The sequence below is a fragment of the Solanum verrucosum genome, unplaced genomic scaffold, assembly GCF_900185275.1.
Source record: "Solanum verrucosum unplaced genomic scaffold, falcon-dt-bn FXZP01000122.1, whole genome shotgun sequence".
Lineage (NCBI taxonomy): Eukaryota > Viridiplantae > Streptophyta > Magnoliopsida > Solanales > Solanaceae > Solanum > Solanum verrucosum.
This window is the reverse complement of record NW_026019847.1, coordinates 128,309-152,854: the sequence shown is the minus strand read 5'-3', so window position 1 is coordinate 152,854 and position 24,546 is coordinate 128,309. Positions and strand designations below refer to the sequence as shown.

General features: G+C 35.4%; 1 protein-coding gene and 1 pseudogene across 1 annotated transcript; both read left to right on the top strand.

The window, feature by feature from the left end:
• The first annotated feature begins 2,695 nt into the window (after positions 1 to 2,695).
• On the top strand, positions 2,696 to 19,759 carry LOC125817242 (probable pre-mRNA-splicing factor ATP-dependent RNA helicase DEAH4). Its single transcript, XM_049496790.1, has 16 exons — positions 2,696 to 2,959; positions 9,117 to 9,209; positions 9,326 to 9,430; positions 9,591 to 9,808; positions 9,972 to 10,024; positions 10,157 to 10,273; positions 10,921 to 11,012; positions 12,848 to 12,934; positions 13,436 to 13,650; positions 13,765 to 13,857; positions 14,131 to 14,254; positions 17,475 to 17,622; positions 17,754 to 17,823; positions 18,097 to 18,257; positions 18,716 to 18,891; positions 18,975 to 19,759. Exons 1-16 carry the CDS (start codon positions 2,760 to 2,762, stop codon positions 19,123 to 19,125), a joined length of 2,103 nt encoding a protein of 700 aa, XP_049352747.1. The 5' UTR covers positions 2,696 to 2,759; the 3' UTR covers positions 19,126 to 19,759.
• LOC125817402 (U2 spliceosomal RNA) lies at positions 19,337 to 19,465 on the top strand (annotated as a pseudogene).
• Positions 19,760 to 24,546: the final 4,787 nt, after the last annotated feature.

The following is a 24,546-nucleotide window of genomic DNA, read 5'->3' as shown; positions in this document are numbered from 1 at the left end:
GTGTTTGCTGCAATTCCTCATGGTGCGATTTTGAGATTTTGACAAAAAATTCTTGTGTCTGTGGTTAATTCTTTTTAGTGACAATTTAGATTAAATTTCACAATAAGAGTTTGATGAATATTTGACAGAGTTCAAAAGTGTTATTTTTTACAAACTTAAATAATCTAACCTGCTCAAGTAAAACTTAAGGGGACAATAAGATACTGAGAAATGTGTAAAAATCAAATAAAATAAGTGTTCATTTTTAATTAGATGGATGGGTCTTTTAATTATGGGTAAAAATCAAATAAATTTTGAGTAGACCTTTAAGATAGAGACATGTTTATTTACATTATTTAAAGGGTATATACACCCCAAAAATTAGACAGTAAGAACATTCGTATCTGATATTTAGATACCATTTACAATAGTTTGGAGTATATTTATCATTTTTTCATTAATAATATTTATGTAATTTTTTAAACATTATAAGAGCCAAGTGTGATGTATAAAGTGTTTTTTTTTGTAATAGTATAAAGTGTTTTCAAACATTCTTGTCCCCTGAGTTTTACTTACATATATTGCTGGACATTCGATAGGTTGGGTTCGATTTTTCGATTTTTGATTTGATGAAAATCTTAACCGAAATTGAACTTAAATAAATTCGATTCAGTTTGATTTTTGTAATTTCGATTCAGTCTATTTAGGTTGAGTTTTTTATTTGAAAACATGGATTTCCTAATCTATTTTTTTTTTCAATAGCACTGCGAGTGTAGATTTTATGAGATCAAACATATTTTTCGATGTAAGTACCTTACTTTGAGACTTGTTCATCATCTACAAAATAGAAAATAAAAAATTTAAAGATTATAAGTTTACCCTCAAGACAAGTATAAACTCTACTCAAAGACAAAATAGCCAAATGAGCGTGTATTGATGTGAGGTTGGGTATATAAATTTGGACTATGGTTGTGGTGGGCTGGTGGCCTAGTATATAAAATTGATAAAATTATAATGTACTAAAAAATTCAATTTTTCTTTTAATCAAAATATGTAATTTAAAAATTAAAAAATCAAACCAAATAACTGAAATTTTAAAATTCAAAACTGAAACCAAACAAAGCAAAAAAATAAAATAAAATAGTTTGGTTAGTATTTTTCGGTTTGAACCGAAATATGTCAGTCCTAGTTAGAGGATAATTTTTTAGTAAACCTATTCTCAATCAACATCTAGTTTTCTTACATTACTAAACATGTATTTTATACTTGGAGAGATTGTTGGTCTTTCTTTGGGTACTAAAAATTGCTTATTTTTAGAAGTATTTTTTTTAAATAGCTTTTTAGAAAAATGCTTTTTAAAAAAAGCAATTTATGTTTGGCAAATTCATTTAAAAAGTGTTTTTGATAAGCAATTTGTATTTGACTATTTTTAAAAAAAAAAAAATGCTTTTCATAGTCAAATTAGGAAAAATGGATAAAATGAGGAAAATGAATGAAATTAGGGTTTTTAGAAATGTTGGGTCTTCTAATGGGTGTGGCAATATAATACACACATGGTATGCCACATTTCATTCCGTTAAATAAAAGGGTACACGTGATTCAATAATAAGACGAAAAGGGTATTTTTGAGCCAAAATATAGTTTAATCTAGAGAAAAGACATAAAGTAATCATTAAAGTTGTCCCGAATTTTCAAAAAGACACTTTAACTTTGTGGGTGTCATATTACCCCATTGAACAACTTCAAAATAGTATGTATACCCCATTTTTCACCTAATACCACTTATACAAAAATATTTGTAAGTCACGCACTAATAGTCACTTGACACGTGTTAAAAGTAATTTTTAATTATTTTTATTTGATTTCTTTGCTTTTCTTTTTCTTTTTCTCTTTCTTCTTCGCCTCAACCTGTGTTCTTCAAGTAGCCATTCCTTCATCATCGTTGCAAGCCTTCAACAATCATCAATCCCGCTGTGGCGGACTGATTTCGCAGTAGCACTATCAATTATTTGTTAAACTATCATCAATTAATTTATTTATGAAAATAAACACCGCCAAATAATCAAAATCCAAATACTCAAAATATCACCAAGTCAAAATCTAAGATTTAAACCACCACCTTCTCCAACTCCTTACTCCCAAATCAAGTTTTCCATAGTTTCATTGCTCCAAAATCCTAATCTTGATTTGTAGGAGGAAAAAATTACTAAACTAATTTGTTATTCAAAAAAAAATTAAAAAAAAAAGAAGGAATGAACACAACAACATTATTTATATAAAAAAAAAAACAATGACCATAAAATGAAAAAGAAAAAAGAAAAAAAGGAAAAAAAAATGAAGGAAGACATGGATGCCCCAAGAAATATGTATAAGCTAATGATGGTAGGGAAGCTGAGAAAAAAGATTTGAAAAAATAAAAACTATTCTTAATAAAGGTAAAAAAATTAATACATGGATTTTTATGGGTTTGTTTCAAAATAAATCAAATTGGGAGTGCCACATGACAATTTTACATTAGTTTGAAGCTGTATTAAGAGTCATTTACGTGCCCATATTTCGTGACAATATGAGTGATGTTAAAATTAATCAGAATGATATATTCAGTGGTATATATTTTCTCTTTAATCTATTTCAAAGTTGAAGTATACTTTTAGCATTCTCGATAGAAAAGATTAAAAAAGTAGTAACAACTTTCCCCACAAAGTGTAAGTTGGGGAGGAACAAAGTTTGGGTCTCCAAAGAATAGAGAAGTGGTGTAAAGTGAGGGTTTGAATCAATCAATGGGGGATTTACCTATAGTACGATTTGAGGAGAAAATCGTAGAAACAGTGAAGGAAAACCCAGTAGTAGTTGTTATTGGTGAGACTGGTTCCGGTAAAAGTACACAACTTCCACAAATACTTTACCGAAGGGGTTATGCTAAATCTGGAATCATCGCTGTTACTCAGCCTCGCCGTGTTGCTGCTGTTTCTGTTTCTAGGTAATCCTCCACATTATACTACTTTTTTCTGCTCAATTATATCTCACAACTATACCAATTGCCGTTTATTTATCCATTTATTTGTTTGAGTTCAAAATTTTCATTGTATGTACTATAACGAAAAAGTAAAAATTGATGGTTGTTTGCTCTGGTCGGGACATTGAAATTTGAGTCGAGAAGTGAATGAACCACGGTTTCGTTCTCCTCTATAACCAAAAAAGTTAGTTTTTTTTCCCTATTTGCTTATGCATATCTATGCAAAACTCAGTTCAAAGTTGCAGAAGTAGTTAGTACAGTTGGGCAAGTTGTGGAAGCTATACCGATGTCTTAGGGTTAGTTAGAGTAGTTAAAGGAGCTAGTTATTGTTGGAGAAAAAGTACAGAGAAATCTGGAAATAATAAAAAAGAGAAGGAAAACTGCGACTACGTTTAATTTCAGATTAATTGGAAGTACTGAAATAACAAAATATGCCCACATGATATATAGGCTAAGAGATAAACAACTAATCCTAAAATATAGGTCATGTAACCCACTATGACACTTAATCAACAACACTAATGAAACTTGAGTAAATATAGGAAACTACTTAACAAAGACCCAAAGACTAGTTCTACTAAACTACCCATGTCCCAATTCAGTCAATCGTTTTGAATCACTCTTTAACATTCCCTCTTGATTCAAAACTACAAACACCAAACAATCCTCTGAAATAGCAGAATTTCTCCTTCGATAAAGCCTTTGTCAATACATCAGCCAATTGCTCTTGTGTGTTGCAATATTCCAATAATATTTCCTCCTTTGCTACCAAATCGCGGATAAAATGATAACGACTATCAATATGCTTTGTCCTGCTGTGGAATGTTGGGTTCTTTGTCATGGAGATAGTTGCTTTATTGTCACAAAATATCTCTGTTGCTCCTCTCTGCTCCTGTTGAAGATCAGCTAACACTCTCCTTAGCCAGACGGCTTGACAAGCTGCTGAAGTTGCTGCAATGTACTCAACTTCTGAAGTTGACAATGATGTTGTAGCTTGCTTCTTTGAACTCCACGTCACCACCTGAACCTAGAGTGAAAACATTCGCCGAAACACTATCGTCCAATGAACTTGCCCAATCACTATTTGTGTACCTGCACAATCTGAAATTATCAATTTTGGAGTACCAAATACCAAAGTCTAAAATTCCAGCAATGTACCACAAGACTCTCTTTGTTGTCCCATAGTGTACCTTTGAAGATTGTTGCATAAACCTGGAAATAACACCAACATGATATGCAATATCAGGTCTAGTATGCATCAAATATATCAGACCTCCAACCAAGCTTCTGAACCTCTTTGCATCTGTCAATTCTTCTTCATTTACCTGCTGCAATTTCTCACTGATATTCATTGGAGTAGCCGCAGGCTTGCTATTAAGCATGCCAAATTTATTGAGTAGGTCTCTAGCATATTTCCTTTGTGAAAGAAATATTCCCTCTTCAGTTTGATGGACTTGAAGGCCAAGAAAGTAATGTAATAAACCCATATCTGACATCTCAAACTCATTCATCATTTGAGACTTAAACTCTTCCAGAAGAGAACGTGAAGAACTAGTGTAAATGATATCATCAACATAAAGGCATACAATAATGAAATCATTACCTTCCTTCTTCACATATAAGGTGGGTTCATTCTCACTTCTTATGTATCCATTTTTGTGGAAGTATCCATCAATCTTGCTATACCACGCTCGAGGGGCTTGCTTCAAGCCATACAACGCCTTTTTCAGCTTGTACACCTTTGTTTCATTGCCTTCCTTTGTGAAACCTTCAGGTTGTGTGACATAGACTTCTTCTTGTAAGTCCATTGAGGAATGCTGACTTGACATCAAATTGATAAACTGCTCATTGCAATTGTGCAGCCAATGCTAGAACCAACCTCACTATCAAATCGAGCTACTGGAGAAAATGTTTCTTCAAAATCAACACCATATTGTTGTGCATACCCTTTTGCCACAAGACGAGCTTTGTGCTTTTGTAGGCTATCATCAGCTGCAAACTTTGTTTTGAACACCCACTTCAATCCAATTGCATTTTTTCCGTTTGGTAACTCCATCATTTCCCATGTTCCATTCTTTTCGATGGATTTCATTTCTTCCACCATTGCTTTCTTCCATTCTTCTTTTCCAGCACCTTCTTCATAATTCATGGGATCTGAAACAATAAGAGCAAACTGACAAGACGTATAAAGGTTATTAGCATACTTGGGATTTTGATTTTTAAGCCTTGTTGATCTTCTTAATGGAATAATCTCATCTGAAGACTCTTCATGAGTTGCTACAATTGGCGAGCTTTGTGACACCACAAAAGAACCTAAAAGTGTACTTGAAGGGGTTGACTCTTTTCCTTCATCTTCAGTGATTCCAAGAGGCATAGGAGTCTCTTGTCGCACCAATTTTTCACTCCAATCTCAACTTGCATTTTCATCAAATATTACCTCTTCTAAGTAAGATCTTGCCATTAAAAGGGTTATACAATCTATATACTTTGGAGTGAGTACAATAGCCAACAAAAATGCATTTTTCAGATTTTTCATCAAGCTTTTGACGAGCTTGTGAACTTACCAAACCATAAGTAACACACCCAAAAACCCGTAAATGACTTACATTTGGTTTCCTACAATGCCAAGCTTCTTAAGGAATTTTATTCATAACAGCTTTTGTTGGTGAAAGATTCAGCAAGTAAACAGATGCTGCCACAGCTTCTGCCCATAACTGATTTGCGAGTTCCTTTGCTTGCAACATGTTCCTTGCCATCTCCACCACAGTCTGGTTCTTCCATTCAGCGACACCATTTTGCTCTGGGGTATAAGGAGTTGTTAAACTCCCTATGGATGCCATTTTTTTCACAAAACGAATTGAATTTGTTGGACACGAACTCTCCTCCTCTATCTGCGCGAAGAACAGTGATACTGCAGCTACTTTGGTTCTCTACCAAAGCTTTAAACACCTGAAACTTTTCAAAAGTTTCTGACTTGTTTTCCAGAAAATACACCCAACTCATGCGATTATAATCGTTAGTAAACAACAAGAAATAACGACTTCCACCTAAGGACTTAGTCTGCATAGGACCACATAGGTCAGCATGTATTAATTCTAAACATTTAGAAGCTCTCCATGCCTTTCCAACATGAAAAGATTTCCTGGTTTGTTTCCCATAAATGCACCCTTCACATAAATCAAGAGAACTAATTTTTGGAAGTCCAAGAACCATTCCTTTATCACCTAGCAATTTAAGGCCGTTTATGTTGAGATGACCGTACCTCAAATGCCACAACTTTGAGTCATCCTTAGCACTTGCAGCAAGGGCAAAATTTTCCATATCAGAAACATCCAGCGGAAACATCTTATTTGGCGTCATAGTGATATGAACCTTTTTGCCCGACTTCTTACTTGTAATGACACAAGCATCATCATCAAACCAAAGAGAATATCCATTGGTCATTAGTTGCCCAACACTCAACAAATTATATCCTAAATCGGGTACAAATTGAACATTATCTATCATATTTACTTTGTCTTGATTAGTGTCAATGCTCACCATGCCTTTTCCTTCAACCAGTAACTCTTTTGTATTGCCAAGTTGCACCTTTTCTTTTGCTTCTCGTCAAGCTCATGGAACAAAGATTTGACACCTGTCATATGATTTGAACAACCACTGTATACAAACCATAGATCACTTGGCTTATGGTCTGTATTAGTGCAAGCCATAAAAAGATAATTCTCTTCCTCGTTTTCTGTTGCTGCAAAATTTATTTTCTGATCTTTATACCAGCAATCAGCCCTTATATGTCCGTAACGCTGACAGTGATGACATTGAATGCCATTTTTTGTGTTACCTTGCTCATTGGACTGCCTGTGTCCATCATTTCTTCCTCTGCCCCTTCCATAACCACGACCTCGACCACCGCGAAAGCCTCGTCTTCCTCGACCTCTGCTTGTTGGACCATTATTTTCTCCATATTTGGTGGCTGAATCTTTAACTTGGAATGCCTTCTCTTCATTCTTTTCTGTGGATCGATTAATTCTCGCCTCATGAGCTTGAAGAGATCCCATCAGTTCATCAAAGGAAAAGACGGATAGATCCTTGGATTCTTCTATCGCAGCAACTACGTGATCAAATTTTGGAGTTAGGCTTCGCAATACCTTTTCCACAATGGTTTGATCAGTTACCTTCTCTCTGTAGGATCGCATTTGACTAACAATTGTCGTTGTTCTAGACAAAAAACCAGCAATGGATTCTCCACTTTTCATCATCAAGGTTTCAAAATCACGCCGAAGTGATTGCAGTCTCACCACAATGACCTTTAAATCGCCTTGAAACTCTTTCTGGAGAATCGTCCAGGCTTGTTTGGATGTGGTTGTTGTTGCTATCCGCGAAAAGACACTATCATGAACAGCCTGCTGATTAAAAACCACCGCTTTAGCATCTTTTTGCTTGTTGCTTCGCAGTTTGTTTCCTTCATTGGGATCTGCAAATCCACATTCTACCAAGTCCCAAAGATCTTGAGATTTGAGTATAGTTTTCATATGGATACTCCAGAATTCGTAGCTTTCTCCCTTGAAGACAGGAATGAGTGGTTGTGCCACACTCAATGCACTATTGCTACTTGCCATGGCTGGCTCTGATACCAAATTTGTTGGAGAAAAAGTACAGAGAAATCTGGAAATAATAAAAAAGAGAAGGAAAACTGCTACTGCGCTTAATTTCAGATTAATTGGAAGTACTGAAATAACAAAATATGCCCACATGATATATAGGCTAAGAGATAAACAACTAATCCTAAAATATAGGTCCTGTAACCCACTATGACACTTAATCAGCAACACTAATGAAGCTTGAGTAAATATAGGAAACTACTTAACAAAGACCCAAAGACTAGTTCTACTAAACTACCCATGTCCCAATTCAGACAATCGTTTTGAATCACTCTTTAAAGTTATAGCTGGCCCCAACACCACGGTCATCCAAGAAAAAAAGAGAGTTAGTTACAAGCACCTGGTAGCAGAGGCAGAGCTAGGTGGGGTTCATGGGTTCGGACGAACCCACTAGCTTTTTTGTAGACCTTATATTTGTATTAGAAAATTTTTAAAAAAAAAATATATATATATATTAACTTGTGAACCTCCCAAAAAATTGATTTAGAACCCCCAAACTCCTAATCTTGGCTCCGCCTCTGCCTGTTAGTTAGTCCAGGAATGAGCTATAACCTGCATATTTCTATGCTTGTGCCTTGTAATGTAATTTCATAGCATTGAATATATAAATATCACATTGTTGTTCCTGAACTTCTGTTTAGAATTATTGTCATCATCTTAGACCTCTTGGAAGTGAACTCCCTGAACATGGCTGGATTTTTTTGAACTCATTGTGCTTCATAATTTTTCTGGAAATAAGGTTGCATCATTCACTAGTTTCGTCCATGCTTGGATTTGCCAGTTGATTTCCAAATTATGGATCAAGAATTTCATTAATTTATTTCTCTTTTATGGAATGGGATGTGACATTGTTTGGCTTGTCTTTATGCGGGGGATAAGATGAATTGGGTAACGAATCTCAGAATGATGAGACTGACTTGGTTATCTTTTGCTGAAGGAAATGGCTAACCAGAGGACATTTCAATGGAGATGGGAGAAGGGGAAACAGCGTCATATAATAGTAAAAACTAAGCTAATCTGAGATTTTTGGTTCCTCTGAACAAGAGAGTTATTGAGGATTATGATAACAAGTGTTTAATATGTATTAGTAGACTAGAGACTTTATTTCCATTAGATGAGGACAGTTTGAGACCCTTTACATGATTTCAGAAGTCTTGTTGTTTGAGAATGCTTAATTGGGGCAAGGGTAAATGAGGAAAAACACTTAGTAGTATAAGTACAATTTTTTGTAGTGTTTGGAAAACCAGTCAAGGAAATTGCCACATTAGCCTTGACCGGAATCCTCTCTTGTTGATAGGTAATAGAAGCTTGAAAAAGTGCTATTCAACACCTGTTTTATATATTTGCTTTGTGCTGTAGTTAGACCAACATTTTGGTGTTCTCCTATTTTGCTTCATACTTCGAATTTTTAAATTTTTTTCCCGTTCGTTCTTTGATAAATTCCTTCAACTTTTCATGGACAGACGAGTTGCACAGGAGCAAAATGTTCGAATTGGAGAGGAAGTTGGTTATGCCATAAGATTTGAAGATAGAACTTCGGAAAAAACACGTATCAAGTATTTTTGTGGTTCTGATTTATCATTTATACCTATTCCTACCATTGACACTTCCTATTGATTTTGTTCCTTGATTGCTTTTCAGACATTTAACTGGAAGATTATTCAAATTGCAGGTATCTTACGGATGGAGTGCTCCTTCGTGAGAGTCTTTTCAATCCGGAGCTGAATCAGTATTCCGTCATCATATTGGATGAAGCACATGAGAGGAGTTTGAACACGTTAGATCCACTTTCCATGCCCTTCTATGTGTCAATCTCATTTTGACATCGTAGAGATATATCCAACTGTTATATTGTCGTAGTCTTTCTTCTATTATTTATGCTTAGGTGGTGTTGCCCATCTCTGTTGATAACTTTTTTCATTATGGAATAATCACAGGGATATATTGCTAGGTCTAATGAAAAGATTAATCAAATGGCGTCACTCAAACTTGAAAGTCTTGATCACATCAGCAACTCTTGATGGTGGAAAGGTATCTAGGTTCTTCTCTGACTGCCCCGTCCTTACTGTACCAGGAGAGTTATTTCCCGTGGAAATAGTACACATCTCAGAGCTTCCTAAAAGCTATGTCGAGGCTTCTTTAAAAAAAGCTATTGGTATGAAAACTATGACATCTTCGGCTTGTTTAAGTTTGAATCTTGATTTTGACCTTTCATATCTTTCTTCTTCTTACTTAAATCTGATATGTTTACCTTTCCTTATCTGTGTAAAATTTCTTGCCTTTCTGAATTTGGTCTGATAATTCATTTGGGTGCACAGATATTCATGTACGGGAGCCAGAAGGGGACATTTTAATATTTTTGACAGGGCAGGTGAGTTTTTATAGATGTATTTCCTGTCTGATACTTTTTCTGTATATTGTTGTCCTTCTGTATCTCCCACTAAAAAGTAAATGGTTGAGGATGTACTATTTCCTGGAAAGTGAAATTGAGAATCTTATATAGGATGACATAGAGAAGTTGGTATTGAAGTTGGAGGAGAGAGTTCAAAGTTTAGAAGAAGGTTCTTGTATGGATGCCCTAATCCTTCCTCTTCATGGATCCTTGCCACCTGAGATGCAGGCAAGTTGTTTTCCTTCTTAAAATCCTTGCCCTGACAGCCTGAATTTTCTTGATCTAGTTAGGTCAGATGATCTACTGTTGTGTCTGACTTGACCCTTCTGAGTGCCCAGAGTTTCATAGTTAGACTTAATGTTTTACTGAAGGTGAACTAGCGTGTCATAGTCCTTGCTGGCTTCCAGAATGGATAGTGGCAGTTGTCTGTGCTGGAATGTTTCATGTTTGTTTCATTTTTAGTTGTGATTGAGTCACTCCATTTGTTCAGCAGTTAACAGCAAATAATTTTTTTGTAAGGGAAAAGGATAAATGCAATTGACTACAAAAAGTTTTTTGTTGTTGAAATATGTGATAAGTAATTTGGTTTTCATAGTTGTTGTGGCATAGTTTATATAGCGACTACACAACATAAGTGGAATATGTGGTTGAGTTAAACTTGCTTAGAGAACATATTTGTATTTGATTGATCATCTTCTTGATAAAACTTCAGATCAGTGTTCTTCTCCTTCTTTTTCTTCAGCCACAAGTGGTTTACCAAGCTGAATACTGGTAGCTGCATTGTTATTGCTCTTGTAAATTCTATATGCATTTGTTCTCTCATCACAATTATGTATTGAGCAGTTCTCCTTTTGCTATTTTCTGTTGATGGACAGGTGCGTGTTTTCAGTCCTCCACCTCCAAATTGTAGGCGGTTTATTGTTTCTACAAATATTGCTGAAACTTCCTTGACTGTTGACGGTGTTGTGTAAGTAGATTTGACACCATTATGCACAATTGTTGGAGGTTATTCAAGTGTTGACATATTTTCCGACTGATTGTTTCTTATCTTTTTGTGACTTTGTGATGCTTAGAATGCTCAAGTTTCTATTTTTCAGATAGGATTTGCAATGATTGATCATGTAATAGTTTGGTGGTTTACAAGAAGACTCAGGACCCCTTTGGCCATAAAATTATTCAATTTTTTCCAGAACAATTTTTCACTTTATTTGAAAATCAGTTTCTGACCATGAAAATTCCAAAGTCTAAAATTGTATTTCAAATTTGAAAAACAACTTATAACCTATTTTCTTACTCATTTTCACTTTTGAAGTTGTATTTAAGTATTACTCCAAATATTCTTTGCAAAAAGGTATAACCAAGCGCAACTCCATCTTCAACTCCAACTCCATAAATTCCAAAAAAAGTGAAAAATATTTGGAATCTATGGACAAATGCTGCCTACTCAGTTCATTGCTAACTAATGGTTATCTAGAAAACCAATAAGATTAATGGGTGAAATCAATGGGATTTTAATGCCCCCTGATGTTTTGACTTGCTGTCTGAGCATGAATATGTAGTATATGTTTTCCTGTTAAAAGTTTGGGGAGGCGACTAATACTTGCACTTGGAGTGCTAGACCTTGTACAACGGATATTTCCAGCTAAAATCATTTACCTTAGGGGTCATTTGGTAGCTGGATAATAAACAAGTTACCCATGTATTAATTTCCGTATAACTTATACGACATTTGATAGGTAAATAGAAAATAAGTTATTCATGTATAAAATTAATACGACATTTGGTTGACAATTAGAAACCTAGTTACTAATACATGTATAAGTTATGAGGGAATCTATGTATTATTTTATGTAGGATAGAAGGTGGAATAACTAATAGATGAATAACTATTTCCTACATAACTAATACATGAATAGCTAATACCTGCATAAAATAATACATAGATTCACTCATAACTAATCCCTACATAACTCTAACTAGCTACCAAATGACCCCTTATAGTATAAACACTTCAAAATTTAAGTTTACTTTCCCAAAAGTGCTATTATATATGTGTTTCGAGTTAGCATCTTCTCAAGGGAATAATAATAATAATTAGGCCAAACATCTTTCAAACAAAGACCCCAGCAATTGCAGTATAGGCTCTTGCAAGAATGTCATCCCCTCTAAGGAAGGCCTCAGCCAGTAGTTTTGATTACTTCTTTCTTTTACTCATTTGAAGATTGCTGTTGTCAGAATGCCAATGTAATTTATTGATGTAATCAACTTAGTTTTAGGATAAGAAAGTGTTGTATTTAAGAGTCGTAGAAATTTTCAGGATAGGGAAGTCCCTTTTTTATTCGAGAGGGGAGGAGGACTAGGAAAAGAGAAATATAAAAAAACCTTGCTTATGCTTGTTTGAATTTGTCCTTGTTTCTTTTAGACAGGGATGATGGAATAATTGAACTCAAAAGATCCTGTGATGTCTCTTTTGCAATATTTGACTGTCACAAACTGAGTAATTAGTACTATAATGAACTCATAATCATTCTCTTCTTTCCACTTGAAAATCAATGGGAGAGGAATGTTGCTTCCTCGTACTTCTGTGAAAGCATAACAAAAGAGAATATATCCTTCCTCTAGTTGCAGATTCCACTTATCCTCCCTCCCTTCTTTCCCGTAGTGTGGCCTACTAACTGCAAACTAAGGTGTGGGATTTTTATTGCATTTCCATTTATGCTTTCTATGTAATGGATATTAAATTCATGTTTTCTGCTTTTGGACATCACTAAACTGCTTTTTCATGCAAAAAACTGATGACAGGTATGTTATTGACTCTGGGTATGTGAAGCAGCGACAGTATAACCCATCCACTGGCATGTACTCATTAGAGGTTGTTCAGATTAGCAAGTAAGTTAACATGTTACCTTTTTTTTCTCTTTATTTTCTTTCAGTTGACCTGGTTTTGGGTGCTTAAGAAAGGACTCGTTGTTTGCCGTGTAAAATTGCATTAACAGTTGGAAAATCTAGCTTTTTGAGAATCAAAAGGTATTTCGGGGAAAATATTGTTCCCCTTAGTATGTTGGTCCCGTAGTTCAAAGGTTGCTTTGATGATTTTGCAGCTAATACCATCTTTACCCCGTATGGGTTTAGTCACCAGACAGTTTTTGGATACCTTATTGACTACTTTGTTCTTTCGGCAGTTGCAAAGTACAAAAACTTAGTATGCAATCTTTGCTTAGTGTCCCATTTTTTATCTGTCGAATATTTGTTGATACTAATATAGGATTACTTCTACTTCAGTAAAAGTATATGGCTTTTTATTCCGTTTAACATATGTTGATATAACATACAAGGTTATTCTACTGGAGTAAGAATATGTTTGAGCTTTCCATCTATGAATGTCTGCAGGGTGCAGGCAAAGCAGCGTGCAGGACGTGCTGGTAGAACACGTCCTGGAAAGTGTTATCGTTTATATCCCTCTACGGTTTACCATGATGACTTTTTGGATGCAACGATTCCTGAAATACAAAGGTCTTCACTGGCTGGAACTGTACTTTATTTGAAGTCCTTAGATCTTGCTGATATGGATATTCTCAAATTTGATTTTCTCGACTCTCCTTCCGGTAAGCATCACTTTCTCTTACCTTATTCTAATTGGACTTATTCTCCAAATCTCCTCTACCTTTGTAAAATGTCTACCTGTTCAATTATTCATTGTTTTGTTACTTTTGTTGCAGTCGAGTCTTTAGAGGATGCCTTGAAGCAGTTATATTTAGTCGATGCAATTGATGAAAATGGTTCAATCACAAGTCTTGGACGAAAGATGGCTGGTAATAGTTCATCTCTATTGATTTATATTCTATTTTAGATCAGAGGTGGCCTGTAATCCAGACCCTCCCACCTCAGAAGAAAAAAAAGCCAAAGCTTGCTTGGAAAGGATGACACATGAATTTTCCTTTAAATTTGGCTTCCTCCCCTTGAGAACTATGGAGGGAGTTCATAAAGTACACTACAGTTCTCCTGCAATCCATAATTTTGGAGATTATAAAGTGATCCATTCAGTAACAAAACTAAAGGAGATCTAACTTTTCAATTTTGTCCAGAGCTTCCACTGGAACCTTCTCTTTCGAGGACCTTATTAGAGGCAAATGAGTTGGATTGCTTGTCCCAAGCACTGACTGTTGTTTCCATGTTGTCTGCTGAGACCACATTGCTTCCTGCCCCAAGGTATAGAATTGTCCAGAATTCATGCATGTACTGATTTGTGGTAGAATTGATGTCTATAAATCCCATTGTTTTCCGTACAAGTCAACTTGATATTTTATTTTGAAACTGGTAACTTATATATATATATATATATATAATCTGAATCTTGCATGAGGTGTCGTACCCCATATTTACAAAGTACTACCTACATCTATGATCCTATTCCTATGTCTATAATGAGTCTAAAACATCAATGATAGAGACAGGATCATTAGAAAGTAACTGATTACACCAAAACACGGTAGCAAGATGCAATTGCGCTTAATCTGTTGCATACTGTTGTCTAAGCTCTCAAAACACCTAGAATTCCTCTCCTTCCCTAATATTCATCAAATGCTTTCTGGTACTATCCTCCACCTGCCTCTATTCTTGGCCAACAACCCAGCCTGTTCCCAGCTTGTTAAGGCTTCTGTAATCTTCCCAGGCATGCTCCCTGCTATTCATTCCTCTGAGGTTCAAAAACAATCTCCATAGTTGTCCTGTGATTCTACAATGTAAGAATAGATGATCACGATCTCTGCCCCCCCCCCCCCCCCCCCCCCCCCCCCCCCCCCCCACACACACACAAGAAGCACCTGGGGCTTAAATTATCCCCTTTACATTAGGTTCTCTTGGGTAAGCACTGCCTCCTCTGCCAGAACCCACACAAAGCATGACACTTAATATGGTATTTTAGTTTTCCAAATGTTCTTCCATGACCAACTGCTTGGCTGCTGGTTGTGGTTGTTCATTTTCCTGTACTCTTTACTCACTTTGTATGTGCCTTTCTCTTCTCCCTGCCACCATAGTTCATCTTCATCTGCTCCCAATCCACTGAATTGCTCAATCTTGTTGATGAAATCTGCCATTCTTGGTATTTACTAATCATTGAGTTGCTTCTGAAGTTGAATCTCCATCCCTCAGTTGTCCATAATTCTGCTATGGTGAACTGTTGGTGTAGTACTAAGGAGTAGATATCTGGGAATAGCCTTTCTAAGTTGCCTTCTTCATGTCATTCATCTAGCCAAACTCTGGTTTTAGCCTTTCTAGTTCTGGGAATAGCCTTTCTAATCCTTTTCTACACTACCAACTAAGCATCTAGCCAATAGTCCTTCTCCTTCATTGTCTGAAATTTCAGCTATTCCTTTTCCTTCATTGTCCGAAATTTCATCTATTTCTATTCTACCCTTCTTGCTTCTCAACTCTGCTTCACGAGTGGTCTTACCAGGCCAATTTACTTTCCTGTATTAATTTAGCATAGGGGTAGTTGATTTCTGTCAATCTTGGAGGGTGATCTTTTGCCTTTTGGGGGCATTAATGAAGTTCTCTATCTCAAATGCAATGTCACACCAACCTGCATTTAAGGCAGTTTCCGGTTTAATCAAGACTGACCTTCCTCCTCTATTTATTGACAGAATGCTTATAAATCTTCCATACTCATTCTGTTTTCTTGTACTGAACTGTTCAGCATTTTTCTCTGTAATTTTCCATCTCCTCACTACCTTCTTCTGGTCCTTAGAAGCTTCTTTGAGTGTGAAGCAAATCCACTCCTGATCTTGCAGCTTATCGAGGTTCTCTTCATCAGTCTGCTACTCCTTTCTACCCATTCGTACCAAGTTGAGTTTCCAGAGTTCCATCTCGTAATGTCAAAAGATTTAAAACCAGCATTGAAATAAATCCTATTCTTGAACATTGGTAGAATAGTGATTTACCACTGAACTGGTTTAGAAGAGAAGAAAAGGTGGGGGAACAGCTAAATCAGCAGGAAATAGCTAAAGGAGAGAAAGAAAGCTAGCTGATTCTGGCAAGCTGCCACCGGAACGTGGTCAAAAAAGAGGGGTCTCTCTCTCCTAAGAAGTAGGAGAGAGAGAGTGTTCTTCAGGACTGTGCCTGAGAGCATTCCTCCTCCTTATAGATCTATTTGCTTAAGCCTTAACATTAAGTCAACTTGATATTTATACCAAGGAAAATCTAATACTCCCTCCATTTCAAAATAAGTGGTGTTTTACTGTTTTGTTTAAAATTTAGTGGTGTTTCACATTATCAAGAAGACATTAATGATGTTCTTCCAATTTTACCCTTATTTAAATATAGATAATTTTACTTAACCAAGAAACTACTAAAGAGCTATATCTTGTTCAAAATATTTATTAAGGGGAAGTTAGTAATACATTTTACTTTCTAGGAATGAATAGTTTCTAATTTTACTTCACCAAGAAACTACTAAAGAGCTATATCTTTTACAAAATATTTATTATGGGGAAGTTAGTAAAATGCATTTTACTTTCTAGGAATGAGTAGTTTTCTGAAGGGGTGTGCCCTAGCAAAAAACACCACTTATTTTGAAATGAGGGGACTATATTCTTCTGTAGCAAATAAATGGAGTTTCGCCACAGCCTTAAAGCATTGGACATCTGGTGGTGGTTTCTATGAAAAATTATTGCATATCTGTGTCAAATACAAGTATCATGTGTGAAGTTTCTTGATAAAGAAGTGTAATACTTATTTTGAAAGGGAGGGAGCATATTCTTCTGTAGCAAAGAAATTAAGTTTCTCCGCAGCATTAAAGCATCGGAACATCTGGTCGTGGTTTCAATGAAAAATTATTGCATATCTTTGTGTCAAATACAAGTATCATGTGTGAAGTTTCTTGATAAAGAAGTATAATGAATTAGAGCTGCAATTAGCCTGAGATCTAGAATGGTTGCTTTGTTCCAGATTTAGTGTTTTTATGGTGCAAAACCTCTGTGATTTTTGAACATGAAGCTTGTGAACTGAAAATGAAGGGAAGGATTAAGCTGACGGTGAGAAGAGCAGCTTGATTCTTCAAAGATAAATAGATTGTCAACTGTATCAGCATCTTCTCCTGCTAAGCACTGTCTGAAAGATTATATTGCTACAGTATCTATGTATCAAAAGAATGACAAAGTCATATAAGAATATGTGACTGTTAATTAGGATTATGTCGTTTCTCATTATTAGGTAACCAAATTGGTTTGTTATCAATTTCCCGTACAGATAAAAAACATTCCACAGGTCAAAGCCTTACATTGACTTGACAAAGAAGACAAGATGTTATGGTCTTGTTGTTTTTTCATCTTGAAGCATTGCAATCTTATGTTCTTCTTTTGCATTCTTTTGTCCTTCAGTACTTAAGCAGGCAATACTTCAAAAATTACAAACTAATTCATTGAACTTGCAGTAAGAGCTCTGAGAAGAAGAGGAGGCACACTCTTTCAAACCTTCCTGATGGTTTTGGCTTGGGTGATCACATTCAGCTACTCCAAATTTATGAGCAATGGTACCAGACTGACTACAACATTGACTGGTGTAAAGAAAACAACTTACAGGTATTTTACTCTGGTTTTGTTATTTGATTATTTGATTTTTTTTATTTTTTATTTTTTTACTTTTTATGCCATTTTGAAATAAATGGAATGACATAAGGAGATTCTATTCATTCCAGATCTTGTCAATGTAGGTGCGCGGGATGGTGTTTGTGACAGATGTCAGGAAACAGTTATCTCAAATAATGCAAAAAATCACTAAAGGTAATGGTTTCCTGTTGCTAGAGTTTGCAAAATACAAGACAATGATAAATTATGGCCTTCCAGATTGTCCTGTTTGGGAGTTTTAGAATTTTAACTTGTCCCTTTCATTTTAAACATCATAATATGGCATCTGTAGTCTACTATGCAATTAACTTTGCGCCTCCCTTGAGTTAGGGTTTAGTTTCTGGTAGTTGTACTGCATGGGTGCCTGCATAATATTTCTGGAAAAATAAAGCTTCTAAATGTTTCTTTATGTTGTCTGCTTAAAATTAGGCTCATTAGATGTCCAAACAAGCAATAGGCGGAGAGGCGGCCAACAGGAGTTCAAAAGTTTGAGGAAAGCACTGTGCATTGGTTACGCAAATCAGCTTGCTGAACGAATGATTCGACATAACGGGTATCGGCCTCTTGGTTTCAAGTCTGAACTCGTACAGGTAATTACTGTTTCACAGTGCTACTCCGTTGTGTTTGTCCATTTTTGTGGAGGCTGATAATGCTCAATCGTACCCTCATAAAAGAGTAAGCGATTGTCATAGTAATTACGGGAAGTATTTCCTAGTTGAATTCAACAGCGACCAATTATATGGGGTTGTTAAGACTTAGTTCGTTGATTTATTTGTAATAAAGTGCCAATTATCTTTTTAAGGTGATTTTAATTATTAATACCAAAAACTACAGATTATAATCTAACAATTAAGAAAGTGCAGTAAAGATAGATTGTAATCATTATGAGAGAAACCTAGGGTTCCACCGCCTCTATGAATTTTAACTTCGTTGATTCATGTGGAATAGTAATTAGCGACAATTTATTAGGCTATCCTTGTTCATATGCCACTGTCTTCCAACTTAGACATATTTTTACTTTTAACTGATATTCCTATTCATTGTGCAGGTCCATCCATCTTCTGTGCTAAAATCAGATGAGGATGGGATGCTTCCAAACTATGTCGTCTATCATGAATTAATAGTTACTTCACGCCCATTTATGCGGAATGTATGTGCAGTTGAGATGCGATGGGTTGCGCCAATCTTAGCGAAGCTTGATAAACTAAATGTGTTCAAACTGAGGTAAGTAACATATGCTTGAGATTTGAGGCGACTTACTTATATTATCCTATCCATTTGTTTGAACTTTCTTGTGCATGAAACAGTGGGGGATCTAGCCAGCCTGATAACCAAATTCAAGAAGTAACTTCGACTGTGGAAAAGAAAGAAATTGCTGCAGTTCAGCCACCCGAAGACCGTGCCAGCATGATACAAGCTGCTCGGGAACGATTTCTAGCTCGGAAAGGTCAGAAGTAGCAATTACAATGGTTGTTCGACAGACTAATCGGTTATGCGCATGGACTGTCCTTGCCACAAAATTGGCTGCTGCTCAGCTGGAAGTAGAGTGTAACCCTTTCTTAAGATTCATGATGGGAGGGTGTAATTCTCCCACTTGATGAAGAAATCTGGCCCATCTGATTCATGAGTGGCACCAAAAGGTTTTTAAGAATGGTCAGATGAATTATATATTCCTTTCTCGGGCTTTGAGTAAGATCAAGTGTAGTGTCTGTTCTATCAGTTTGATATCTGATGCGTGGGTCATCGGTCCACAAGATATTAACAAGAATGGTCAGATGTATGTTTGATCTCAACTTCTAAGGGAAGAGGGAATAACAGTTGAATGTTTCAAAGTGGAAGGGCTCTCTAAGAAACAAGCAAGTTATAATTACCTGTGTTGTGGTTGAGTGTGTAATGATGAACACATACATGATGAAAGACTCCTCATCAACCATCAAGAATGGCAAAGTTCACTATGCCCATGACAGTTGGGCATTTTCAAAATTTTCATTTGACCGATAAATTTAGAAACACGTCTATTTCTTATGACTGAGGAATTTTCAAGGGTCATTTGGCGCACGCTTTGAGATGATGTATAATGGGCTTGTCTTTTTATTGTTCTCCACTTAAATATTACTAGTACTAGGGTTTAATATGTGGTTGTGTTTGATCCCCTAATGTGTGTTTAACCTTACATCACATGCCACGGTTTTATGATTCAACTAAATTCCCAACAACTAGAATCTCAGTACCTACTCCTAATCATCCAAATTGCACATATGCATTTAACTAAGATTCATGTGTGGACTATGGTCCATTTTTTAAAAAAAGAAATCATTGGTTGTGGGTTGTTTATGGAAGCAAAATAAAAAGGAGCAACAAAAAAGACAACTGAGTAAGAAGGAAAATGATTAGGATACAAGACTCGCTCATCTTACTATAGAAGAATAAAGCAATACTGTGTTCTAGTTCTACCGCAAAAAAAAAAAAAAAGATAAAAGAGAGAAGAATAACTTGATACTCCATCCATTCACTTTTACTTGTCAGTTGTCATATTTTGACTTGGCACAATTATTAAGAAAATAATAATTGAATATGGTTTTACTATATTATTGTTGGCAACAAATTTTTGTAATGCTGAAAATTAACTACAATTAAAATAAATAAAAGAAAAAGGAATTTATAGATGAATCTTTACGAGTATGATTCCGTTGTTCTCTTGATTCTTCTCACCAAATAATTTTTTTGTAGTGTTTCAATGGCTAACAGTAGAGGATGGCTTCGAGTCTAAAAAATGTATTTCTCGAATGTGTCGAATGTAGGGTGATGTAGACCTCTGAGAAGCACTTACCTACGTTGACCACTCTTTCGAAGAACTATGTAGTTGATGTTGTAGATTTTTCCAATACTCGTAGAATTTCCTCAAAAAAATTATGTAATCCTCCTATTTATAGTTGTAGGAGGTAGGCAATCCAAGTGTAAATGAACTATCTTGCCTCTTTTTGATTGTTTAATGTAAGTCTTCAAGTTTATCACAAATGTTATGTGATAAGGCTGTTTTTGATTGGTTGTTGAACTTTGATCGGAATTGCCATATCAATTGATTGATTGTTGAACTTTGATCCAGAATGGCCACATCCTTTGAACATGTGGCATTCTCTTGTTGGTCTTGAACTTGACTGGGATGCCAAGTCACCTTGACATGTGGCATGAATTTGAATTTCAAGGTGAAATGGATCTTTGAACTTAATTTAATAAACTGGACTTATTTTTTTGCACAATCCAAATTAATTATTCAACTCGAATAAATATGAATAATTGAATCCAACAAAATTAATATGTCTATAGATGTCCTCTAATTCAAGATTCGTCAAGGGTAGATTTATTGAAATGAGACGAGGCTTGAAGTACCTCAAAACGAAGAACCAACACATATCTTTTTCTCCCTTTTTTTTTTGTATGTGCGTTCACACTTTGTTGTGAAGTGTAGCTAGTGATTTTGATTTCAAAATAGCTTAGATCACTTCCTTTGCAAAGAATTCCATTTTCAAACGTAAAGCAACCATAATTTGTTGTGTATTCAACATAAATAGGACAATGCGACTTAATTCTTTACACTTACACATGGACATTCAAGCAAAACTTTCATTTGCATCCTTCTTGATAAGTATTATCAATTGAAAACACAATAAACTTGTTGTAATTGCTTTCCATGGTTTAACAATTGCAATATCCAAACTTGTGCTTTATCTTAGGTTTCAAAAAGTAGGTGAAGTATTTTTCACCAAATTGATTTACTTCATGAATTCACACCAACCATGTTTTACTTGGACACAACTTCTTCACTTGTAGTAATTTAAAACTTTTTGATTAGCAAAGCTCCCTCTAGATTGATCAGAAATAATTTCTGAAGTCGATTTCTAAATCTGATGTCTGTTTCACATCTTTATGCGTCTATGGTAGACTATTCAAAGAACTACAACATGTGTAAAAATGAAGGTCAAAGGCTTTATGGATTGGTAGAAATATTGCTTCGAAGTCAGCTCACAATTTTGTCTTGCTCAGCTCATTCATAACTCAGAGTAGGAGCGTTGGAATCATGAGCTTCTTGTTCCGTTTGAAAGACAACTTGAAAAACTACTAAATGTTTAAAAACCAAGGCCAGAATATTTATGAATTGGTTCCCGTTTTGCTTGGCTTTTCAACTTCGCGCATCAATGGTAAAAAATTCATAATTCAAAGCTTTTACTTCATTGAAAAGAGGACACCAAGAACTACTCTATTTACAAAAATTAAGCACAATGACTTCCTGTATTTGCACATATATTTCATTAAAGTTAACTCAGACGTTTGTCCAACTTTGTGCAATCTCGCCAAAACGTCTGTATCTTGAGCCTGAAGCATCCAAATCATGAGTTGTTTAATCCTATAAAACGATATCAGAATTCAAGGAGTACATCTCTGCCAAATATGGAAGATTAAATCGAAGAATATACAAGATGTAGATGTGTTGAGCCACAACCAATCGATAAAATTTTATTATCATGGATCATTGTGCGAGGTTGTCCACCCTCTTATGGTAATTGGGCCCTTTTACGAGAGCTTATAAGTTAAGTGATCATAACCTCCTAAAAAAAAAATCTTTGAAGTTAATAATTTACATGACTTTAGGCTCTTTGTATTGGATTTCAATTAATTCTTGTTTTAATCATAGATGTAATAAACTCTTGCAATGTTAAAGAAATAAATATTTTTATATTTCAATGCAAATTGTTTTCCTTTCTTTAGTTTATGTTTGTTTTCACATTGAATGAAGTATTGTGATTATCAAGTAACGATGCGTCCTTTTTTTTAATTATTTTTTTAAAACTTGATGAGCTTGATGACATGTAGTTTAGACTCATATGTCCGACAACATTTCAACTTGCAGTTTAGGCTCATGCATCAAAAAGCTTTTCAACTTACAATTTAGGCTCGTGCGTCTAAGAGCGTTTTAACTTGTAATTTAGGCTTGTATGTTAAAAATCATTTCAACTTATAATTTAGGCTCATACATCGAGAAGTATTTTGGGGGAGATTCCATCAATGTAACTATCCCTCTAACCCTTTTTGATGAAGCATTAATGTAGTTGAAGCTGATTAGCACTTGATCTTCTGTTGACTTTTGAAAGTCGCAATTTAGAAGTCTCTTGATGCTTTTGCCTTTTGTGGGCGATCAAAGTCCAAGTGTCACCATTCTTGTCATTGGAGAAGTCATGTACCTTGGATATGTTTGTAGATTTTTAAAGACAAAAACTTCATTTGGTTCGAAACTCTCAAATTGTAACATGATGGTTCCTTCTTCAATGTTTGATGATGACACATAGAGCAGAGGTCGTAGAAATCTGAAATTGAACCTTTTTTTTATAATCAAGTTTGACACGGACATGGTTTGCATCAGCTGTCTCACCATCATCAATGATGATCTTTCCTTCTCACATCACGGTCATGATATTTTCCTTTAGGATGAAATAATTTGTGGTATGATGACTAACAATGCAGTGAAATTTACAATACTTCGATTTTGTTGGATTCTTCGGATCTCTTTGACTTAGGGAGTGAAATGATTTCATTGGTTAGCAACTCATCAAGAATCATAGAAACGCCAGAGTCAGGAAAGGGATACACCTTTTGCTTGTAACTTCTTCAAGGTAGACTGATTTTTCACTTCTCGCGTTTGTTGATATGAAACTTTCTCTTTCAATTTTTGTCTTATGGATGCCTTTGTTGAAGTCACGGTTACCGCCATGAAATTCATTGTATGGAATCTAATGACTCCTTGAGTTTAGAAGCTTCTTTCTTTGCGTCAAAGACAAGTGATGTTTTTTCATGCTTAAATTTATGTTATAAGCGCGCATAGCTAATTCTTCAAAAGTTCGAGGTTTAATCCCTTGGAAGATATACACAAAGCCCCAATGTATTTCTTGGATAAAAATTTCAACAAGTTTCAGAAAGTTCATCCTTACAATCTAAGCCCAACATTTGTTGGCGATTGATGTAATTCACTATAGACTCATCCTTATTTTGTTTTGTGTTTATCAACTCCATCATGCTTACTGTACGATGGTGCTGTAAAAATGATTAGGGAATGTTGGTGTAATATACCACAAATACAATAAATTACAGTTGAAATAAAATGACAAAATTGCATAAACAAATATTTAGGTTGATGCACGGATATCTCGCTCTCTTTAAGGAGATTCAGGCCCACTGCGACATAATCTACACCGATCCAGCAGTATATCTCTTGACTTGTCCTCTCCAGGATACAACAACCCAACAACGTGTACAACTCAAGCAACTCTGGATTAGTTGAAGAGTCCAAAGGTTCACAAAAAGAACATCTTCTTCAACATATAAATACACTCTTTTGTATAGTGAATATAGTTGAAGACTTAAAATATTTTCTATGTCTCAACTCTCTCTTTCACTACACTAACCTCGATATAATACTACTCATCTTTTTCATTCTATCTTTTCTTGTACATCTCTAGTTAGACGAGAGGGAGTTGCTTGGATGGTAAGCACCCCTCACTTATAACCCGAAGGTTGCGAGTTCGAGTCACCAAGGGAGAAAAAGGGGTGGGAGCTCCTAGGGAGGGATAAAAAAAAACATCTCTTGTTACTTCTTCTTGTACCCAACACAAAGGAAGACCACGCTATTTATAAGTGATGAATTCTTCCTTGCAATGAATATGAAGATAGTGGATAGTAAATTTGGGTAAATGAATAGCCCAAAAGTTACATAAGTTACAATCATAATAAGTTAAAATAACGGGTGAATAATGAGTTGGAGGTTACAAAGTTAGGGAGAAATTATGGCCACATTATGCCATTAACTCATGTGAGTAATGGGGCATA

What these genes read in the sequence shown, in the direction of transcription:
- LOC125817242 (XM_049496790.1), top strand. Translation starts at nt 2,760, where the DNA reads ATGGGGGATTTACCTATAGTACGATTTGAGGAGAAAATCGTAGAAACA. An exon ending in TCGGAAAAAACACGTATCAA is followed by an intron (nt 9,210 to 9,325) that starts GTATTTTTGTGG and finishes TTCAAATTGCAG; the next exon opens with GTATCTTACGGATGGAGTGC. An exon ending in CATGAGAGGAGTTTGAACAC is followed by an intron (nt 9,431 to 9,590) that starts GTTAGATCCACT and finishes GAATAATCACAG; the next exon opens with GGATATATTGCTAGGTCTAA.